This window comes from Gavialis gangeticus, unplaced genomic scaffold (genome assembly GCF_001723915.1).
Source record: "Gavialis gangeticus isolate Ggan-Ray unplaced genomic scaffold, GavGan_comp1, whole genome shotgun sequence".
NCBI lineage: Eukaryota > Metazoa > Chordata > Crocodylia > Gavialidae > Gavialis > Gavialis gangeticus.
Genome location: NW_017729002.1, coordinates 16,496,344 through 16,505,121, shown reverse-complemented (window position 1 = coordinate 16,505,121; position 8,778 = coordinate 16,496,344). Strand labels below are relative to the sequence as shown.

General features: G+C 51.1%; 1 protein-coding gene across 1 annotated transcript in view; it reads right to left on the bottom strand.

Moving 5' to 3' along the window:
• Positions 1–8,778, bottom strand: part of UBALD1 (UBA like domain containing 1) — a 16,110-nt gene that overhangs the window by 5,251 nt on the left and 2,081 nt on the right. Inside the window, exons 2-3 of the mRNA XM_019507393.1 lie at positions 3,221–3,280; positions 35–185 (exon numbers count right to left, since the gene is read on the bottom strand). Of these exons, the coding sequence (XP_019362938.1) occupies positions 35–185; positions 3,221–3,280 (211 nt within the window). The remainder of the gene's footprint in view (positions 1–34; positions 186–3,220; positions 3,281–8,778) is intronic.

Genomic DNA, 8,778 nt, shown 5'->3' with positions numbered 1-8,778 from the left:
AAATGAAAACATAATGAATTCCATATGAGCTGGGGGAGAGGAGGGGGTGGGGGCGGAGGAGAAGTCGCCATCGATGCCACAGGGCTGCTGCTGTTGAAGCTTTCAGAGGCCTTAAGGCGGGAGAACATGGTGAGGGCATCTGGGAAGTTCGGGGGAGTGGCTGGCGTGTTGGCAGGAGTACACATCTGTAGGGAAACACAGAGGCAGATGGTAGTCAGGGGCACAGCCTCTCCCAACCCAGGCTAGAGAGCAGCAAGCAGCCAGCTCCAGGCAGAGCATGTCCACAGGGTATTCCATCTCTCTTCCCCTCAGTCTCTTGCGCTAGGAAGGGAGGAACACCAACAGCTGAGCCATTACAACAGAACCCTGAAGAACCACAGTTTCTTTTGGGTGGCCTCCTACCACAACTGTAGCCAGGCTAAGGTGGGCAGGGCTGGGGGGAGCAGGTACAAGCCAGGGAGCAGGAAGGCAGGAGGGATGCTGACAAAGCTCCTCAGTTTTGCTTTGCAGCCCCTAAGCTGTTTCAGTCCTGGCCTCTCCCGCACAAGCACAAGCACAAGCACAAGCACAAGCACAAGCACAAGCACAAGCAGCTTTGCAGATGCCCCTTAGTCCTCCTGTGCCTCTACTGCTGCTGCAGGAGGAACCCTCTACACTACTCCCTCTCCGTTTCCCAAGGCCCCCCTCAACTGAGAGCCACTTGCTGAACCCGCACCCACTTCTACTGCACTGGGGAACTGAGGGTAGTAACCAACTACACCTCCTATTCAGTGGCATAAGCAGCCGAGTTGGCACCTGGGACAAGCCATGTAGGAGAGCCAGAGGGACACTTGGTTTCAGGAGCTGGGGGGCAGTTCTGAGAGTGGCTGGGGAAAGTCCATGACATGGAAGCACTGCCATACAGGGACTCACAAAACAGTCCCAACAGAGCTGCTCCCACATGCTCTGCTTTAGGAGCAGCTGGGGTGAGCAATGACAGCTGGGGACTGTTTTGGAGTTCATAGCCTCGCAACACTGTTGGTCCGTGGTTTCTGCAGGGGTGAGAGGCAATTCTGGCACCCCTCCTAATTTGGTGCCCAGGGTATGTTTCACACTTGCCCACCCAATTATGCTATTGCTCCTACTGGACCCCCACCCTGCTCCCTGTGGTGCAGCACTGCCTAGTGCCAGTAGGGCCTATGCTAACTGAACACCTCAATACTGTGACTACGAAACCCACCATTCTGACTCTTCTCAGAGGGTGGCAGGTGAGGTGTGCCAGGTGGCTGGAGTTCTGTTACATCCTGGAACAGGGCTGCTTCCAGCACAGTGATTATTTAAGGCTCCTGAGGATTAATCCTCCTCCGAGCACTCAAAGGTCCCCAACAGGAGCTGCAAATGGTGCCCCTGGGAGCCAGCCTTGCTTTGCCACCTCCCCAGCATCAGAGCCTTCAGATGTGAGATAGTGATCACAAGGAACATGAGTGTGGAATATCATGTTCACAGGAGGGGAAAGGGGAACTCAAAGTCAGTGCTGGAAAAAATACTAGTGCTCTGATACAGCCCTGTGCACCACAACACAAACACCATAGTCCCTGGCATATGCTCAGCTACCACTGCCTATCATCCTTGCTTGGTAGCTCCCCAGGGAAGAAATGTGATCTAGGATGGCTTGGGCTCCAAAAGCCAGGGCTCCCCCTGCACCAATTTTGAAGGCCTGACCCAGGGCAGTAACCTCGAGTCAGTCAGGCAGGCTGCATACAGCCTGCCCTGTGCTGCACTGGAGGTCCCATTCTTCACAGGTTCAAAAGCATCCAGTACTGCAAAGCTCTGTATCCAGCTGGAGTGGAGAGCAACAAGCCTATCCCCACACCCTCAGCTGCCAGAACGCATCAGGCCTTGCTGGGTGCTTTACTCCAAACACTCACTGCATGCTGCAAATCCCTGCTTCTCCCAGAGAACTGCAGTCAAATGAGGCCACAGCAAGCAGCAAATCCCTGAGACATCTGACCTAGCAGATTACAGGCCACACTAGCAGGAGAGTTAAAGGGGCAAGGTATGGGCAGCCCAGGGACTGTTGCCTTGGGGAAGGGGAGGGAAGGGACATTTACAGGAGGAGCCAACCAGGCCACATGGCTACAAGGAGATGGATCTTGACTCTGGAGTAGAAGACGGGCTGGGCTCAGTGCTCTGGCTCCAGCTGCATACAGATGCTGAGCAGAACTCAGTCCAAGCTCCCTGGCCTCAGAGCAGGACTGAGGCCACTGGTATATAGCAGAGTTCTATGAACTGCATGAGGGCAAGCTGGGTCTGGCACTGCTGTAGCCAGTGCAAAGAGCAGAGCTGCCCGGTATCCTTACACCTCACCCCTGGGTGACAAAGAAGGCTCTCAAGGCCAAGTGCCCTGATGGCCTGTCACAATGGATCCAGCAGCACCTTCCATCAGTGTAGGCTGCCTGCCATCACCAGTGTGAGCTCCCACATACCTACCACACAGCAGCTCTGGGTAGCCTTAGCATGTGTGGAATGGGCTGTGCTGGGGGCCCTCAGAGAGTTTGAGCTTCCCCAGGCAGCTGTGTGAGACTCGTGTGGCATGGATGGGAGCAGATCCAGGGTCCTGGGAAAGAGGTTACTACTACATTGCTGTTCTGTTCAGAAGCTGCAGCAAATCAGTTGATTGAATGTGCAGGAATGTGGCACCAGTGGATTGTGTCCATCCCCAGCCACCTCCCTGCACACAGGCTCTCTAAAGAGCTTCCTGCCGGGAAGGCCACAAGGCTGTGGAGTGTCCCCACCCCTCTGCCTGCCCAGTCCTGCTTTCCCAACGCCTGTTCCCACCCTGCCCCTCCCTTGTGTCACAGTCTCTGCTTCACATTAGCAAGCTTCAAATTACAGCTTCTTCTTCCTGGTTTTTCCCTAGATGAGCCCCCGCCCACCCCTTGCTGCTGTATGGGGCAAACTGCAAGCCACACCAGCAATGCTAGCTCATGCTGGATAAGGTGACTGCACACACAGTCTGGGACACAGGGATCTCCCCACAGGACACTCTCAGGATACAGCCTAGCCTCTGCTATTCTCCACAGGAAACTTGCTTGGCAGGACATGCACCCCAGCCCCTCTCCACACATGGCTTTACTGTGAGCGCCTGTCCTCTGCGCACTGGCAATAGCAGCTCAGGTGTGCACAGCAGCCACTGCTCTTCCCCTGATTCAGCAAGGCAAAGGGCTGGGGAAGCACTTACCATCTGATGGTGATGGCTGTAAGGGATGTTTGTTTCTTGGAAAAATGCACTGAGCGCGGTCTGCAAAAAGGAAGGAAGAGATTTATCATTGGGGCTGGGAAGGAGGCATTTGCTTTGCTCAGCCCTCCACAGCCCACACACAGGGCCTCACACACCAAGACAGGCTACAGGACTGGGGCCTTAGGACACTGCTCTGCTCTTGGATCAGCACAGCTGGTTCTTGCCTACCAACACCCTGCTCACTGGAGCATGGGATTCCAGAAAGATCACGAAGAAAAGCTATCCAGCATGTCAAAACCCAGGATTCTCCATCAGCTTCAGCCCCCTGTAATAAGAGCCCCAATGCAAAGGACACCTCTGAGTACTGGTCTCCACACCCTGCCAACACCAACCACTGCCTCCTTGGGCAGTACAAACTGCCTCACCATAGCTGTCTCACTCCTACTTTTCTGTGTGAAGTATGCAGACAGGTAAGGCACGGTGCATAGGCAGTTGCTCCTGAGTTTCTGAAGAGCAAACTGTGTTTGCTGTCTGGTTGCATGTTAGACCAACAGACACAATTATGCACACATGTACTACTACTGCACCCACTAGGAAAAGCAGCCAGTTCTCAGGTAGAGCCCAGGTTTGTACCTGCTTACAGAAATTTCATGCAGTTGTTTAGCACAGAAGGTGAAGAATATCAAATCCAACTGCGGTGACAGGGGGCATTTAGAGTAAGGGCTAGAACTGGACAAGAGAATCAGGGTTAGCATGCAAACTCTCATGGAAACTGCTAGAGCAGGGGTTGGCAACCTACAGCCCCACAGATCAAATCCAGGCCACAAAGTAATTCTATACAGCCTACAAAGTTGGGGTTCCTGTAGTGTTTTACTGGCAGGGGGCTTCATCCATGCATCAAGGAGAAGCAGTGGCTAGGTCAGATAAGCCAGCCCACCTCAGACTGAGCTAGGTTATTTTGTCCCACTGATCCTGACACATTACTGACCTCTGTGTTACAGGATCTAGAATTATCAGTCAGCCAAGACTTTAGTGTTGCTCATCCCATCATATAACATCCTTAAAGCCATGCTGGGCTCTGGCATAGGTCAGACACACAGGGACAAGCCCTTCCCACCAGGCTGGCAAGAGCCCACGGCACACGGAGGAGGTCTCCCATCTAAGCTTCACTGCAGGATCTGAAAGGCTCAGAGTGCATGAAAGGCACAAATGCATGGCTGTGTCTGTGCAGGTGCTAAGGCTGAGCTCATTGCCAGCCCAGCCTCATCCCTCCTCTGACATTTGAAGGAACATTTAAGTAAGTTGGATAAAAATGGGAGTGTGGAAGACTAAGGAGGATAATCACCCAAGTGGATTCAGATGAGAGAGTCTTGGACAGAAGGGTCTGGTCCTTCTCCCCCTTGATGTATATCAGGAGTAACTCCAGCCAAGACAGTATTTTATACTGTTGAAACAGAAAATAGATTCCAGCCCACAGTGCTTTACTGTATGTTGTATGTGCACGGGACTTCCATCAGAACACTGTTATCACCAAAATACTCTGGAAGTGATCAATTCAGCCACTACTAATAAAACAGCAGTAGTAGCATCCAGCTCTCAGTTAAGTTTTGCACCAAAATTCCTTACAGATCTTCAAAGGGTTCCCTGCCAGGTTTCACTGCAGCCACCACCAACAGGCTGCCACCTCTGGGGCAGGACCCAGCAGCTGTTGGCCAGCAACTCAATAAAACAGTTTGAGAGAGACTGTAAAGGGAAGGACATTGCCACAGAACACAGGGTGCCCAGTTTGCAGCATTTAGGGTCCACAATGGCAACTTGTCAGGCTTGCAGCTAATTAGCATAGACACCAGGGGCAAGCAAAATCCAGCCCACCCACACCATTCTATATGGCCTGCTGGGCACCTAAAAAGTTTAGATAATTACTATTTATCTGCTCATGGCTGCCTGTCAAAGATGTCAGGCCTCTGGAGCAAAGCAAGCCAGCCAGCCCGCCCCCTCCCCACCCGCAACTGGAAGCCTCTGCCTGTGGCCACTTTCATTGCTTCCCTGCACACCAGCCTCCAGCACCATGTGGCTCCTGGCTGCATCACCGGACTGTGGGAGTACAGGGCTGCACCAGTACCTCGGGGCCAAGAGCAGGAAGAGGTATGTGTGTTCATATAGGGCAAGTCCCACATGCACACCTCACCATACACATGCACCCACACCCCACTTTGCACTACCATACACGCAGCCCCCCGCAGCCCCTCACACACCCCAGCCACTCTCCTCCACAAACCCCATATTTACCCACACCCCATATATCCACACACACACCCACATGCTCCCTCACCCCACACCTACCCCCCAACAAAACCCCCACACTCCATATACCCGCAGCCCCCCACAACCCTATACCCACCCCCCCATGCTCCCCACAGTATATGAGTAAAACTTCATTTTAAGCTATTGTGCCATAACCTCTGTGTATACTACACAAAAACATGTTAACAGGACAAAAATATTTTTTGAAATCAAATTAATGAATGCTGTAGATGTTTGATTACTACAATATAATTTGGTATTTTTCTGGTTCCAAGATGGCAAAACTCCTTGCTGAAAGGAGTATTTCTGGGGGCAACAGGAGGAACTTCTGGTAGCAAAGGCCAGGGGTTAGGGGGTGGGACTTCTGGTCCCAAGATGGCAGCCAGGGGGCAGGGCACTGGTCAAGGGGCGGGGCTACCCATGCAGCCCTTTACAGCTTGTCACAACGCGGTAAGCCACCCTCTGCCTGAAATAATTGCCTGCCCCTGATCTCTTGGGCAGGGCTGCCAACAGTCTGCAAGCTTAGCCCTAATTTTTTTTCTAAATGTCTATAAGGTCTGTAAAAAACTAAGAAACCATGAGCTTGATAAAAGATCTGTCATCAGACTGTGGTAGGATACAAATGCTGACATGCAGACAGAGCAAAGCAGCACTGCTTTGAGTTTGGGGTACGTCGCAGGGAACTCTCATCAGGGTTGTGTGTCCCACCAGAGCCCCCGTTTCCCCAGCCATGTGTTGCTGCTGCATCTTGGCTGTTGCCTGACTGCTAACAGGGACCACCTGGCCCCAGGCAGTCTGAGGTATGGGACAGGACAGGGTGGGGCAGCCAGGATGGAGCTGCAGGGCTGGGAGCGGGAAGAGGCAGCAGGTAAGGATTCTGTGCCATGTTGGGAGGATCAGGGCTGTGACTGGTGGGTAGGCTGGTGGGGGGGCAGCACAGTGCAAACTGCTGTCAGGGATGCCAGTGTGTGGAGTTGAGTATGGGACCTCTGGGGTAGGCACAGCATGGTGGAAAACTACTGCTGCAGTCAAGGAAAACTTTGGTTAGTGTTAAACCATTAAATTTAACCCAATCCTTGTTACTACCATCCAGGGCCTGGCAGAAGTGTTACACCTACATTATGTCAATAAAAAAAAAAAGTTTGGTTGTCAGTAAAAACCTCTTTTTTGGGTTGGCAACCCTGGGAAGGAGAATAGGTATGGGGACAAAAACCTCTCTGGTGCCCTCTAGAGGTGAAGGGGAAGAAGTCAGGGAGCATTCCTACTTACTTGGTGTGTCTACACATGCATAATTACTCTCTACACGGACATGCCCGTACTGTGCAGTAACTACGGTGACTTATACCATCTTGGGCATAAGTTTGCTACCTGCACGACACCCGAGTAGTTACTGAGCAGTAAGGCACGTGTAGATGCTTTACTGTGCAGTAACCCTGTGTGTGCAGACTGACTTGGGACCAACTTTAGTCCCAAGTCAGTCCACACACAGCATTACTGCGCTGTAATGCCTGCATGTGTAGATGCCAGCATTAAAAACACTTACTGCGCAGTAAATGCAAGTGTAGTCATGCCCACTGACAGGCTAATCTGACTATACCACTCTCTGACTTCCCCTATGGGCAAATAGGAGAACACTGGGGGCTTTATTTTCAGTTGCATTAACGTTTACTAGTCCGCCCAAACTCAGAAATTTGGACACTTTTCACACATGAAAGAGGAGCAAAGCACACACCTAGAAGTTAACTGCTGGGGGAACTGGGCCTCCCTAACCACAGCATTATTGGGATGAGCACAGAGAGCAAGGATGAAGAAAACTGCAGGAGCACAGGATGGTGGCAGTTTACCAAATGAAGAAGACACTTCTGCTTGTAAGTGGCCTGGGTCAGGTCAAGTTGGGCAAGGACATGAGCTTGGATTGTAGCTAGCCAGGCGTCTGTTAGCAGCCTACTCTACTTGTCATGTTGCATTATGTAGCACAGCTTTTTGATACTAACACAACTCTGGGAGTGGAAGGCAACTGCTGGAGAACAGAGGTTTAAAGGCATTTAAATGCCTCAGGCCCTGGATGAAGGTGAGGCATTAGTCGAGAGCTGGAGCCGGTTGCTGGCTGTTTGTGTGGAATGCTGCAATCTGATCAAGTTGAAACATCAAGATATAGTCTAAGCATCAGTGGGCTATTGATTTTGGTGAAAACCAAATGGGGTGATGGAGGCACACATTGCTCCTAGCTCCTGGTTAGCAGACCCATCAGCTCCAAGTGGCTCTGCAACTGCCTACAGATCAAAGAAGCAAGCAACGGAGCCATCATCAACTCCTTCTGGCATCACTATGCACCCTAGCCATCTCAACTGTGTTTATAATGTTGACGTACTGCATGAACTACCTCCCTGAGACAGGAAAGAAATACTGTGATAAGGGGAAATCCAAGCCCTCTGGCAATGGGACAACACTGAGATTGCTTGATACCAGCTAAGTAGTTCCATCACCTCTAGCACCATGTCCCATTTTACCTCTGACCTCCACACCAAGTGAACTCACAATATGGATACAAATGACTTACCTAGCTGCACTTGCACTGTACCTGGAACTTTACAGTTCACCACCTAGACCATGCCAGTGGCAAGAAACAAATCAGCACCTCCAAAAGCTAAGTGGTAATTGGAACTCCAGCAGTATGAAGGTCCTTCAGTGTACAAAAGGGGGCTGTGAACTGACCAAGAATTACCTGCACAATGGAAATTTCAATTTGTATCCCACGAGCATCATTACATAGCCATACCACAGAAACTTTGCCAGTACATCCATTATGACTGCTGAGCTTAGCAGTATCATACTCCTAATTTAGAAGAAATTGTTGCTGCTGGTTGGTTTCTCTTTGACACGTTGACTTGCATGTTAATTGGCAAAGAGTAAAACTGCTCTTTTGTATCTGAAAAGAAATACCTGGCTGAGATGGTGAGGTCCTATACTGATGGCAGTTCTTTGTCTGTCTGGATGCGATGTGACAAGGCAGAAAACCCTTTTGATGTTGGTGAAAATAGATTGATGCTAGCTATAGACTCCTTCACACAAAACGATATCTCCCACTTGCTCATCCTGAGAGAGGCAACGTAGGTTGGAGAAATGGGGTTCACCCCAGGAGAATGAAGTGCCTGCTACAGAGGAGGGGGAAATGGAAATCACACAGGTACCTTAAAATGTGATAGAGGTGGGGGCACCACGAAGTCAGGGGTGTGGGGGAAGAAAGGGAAAAA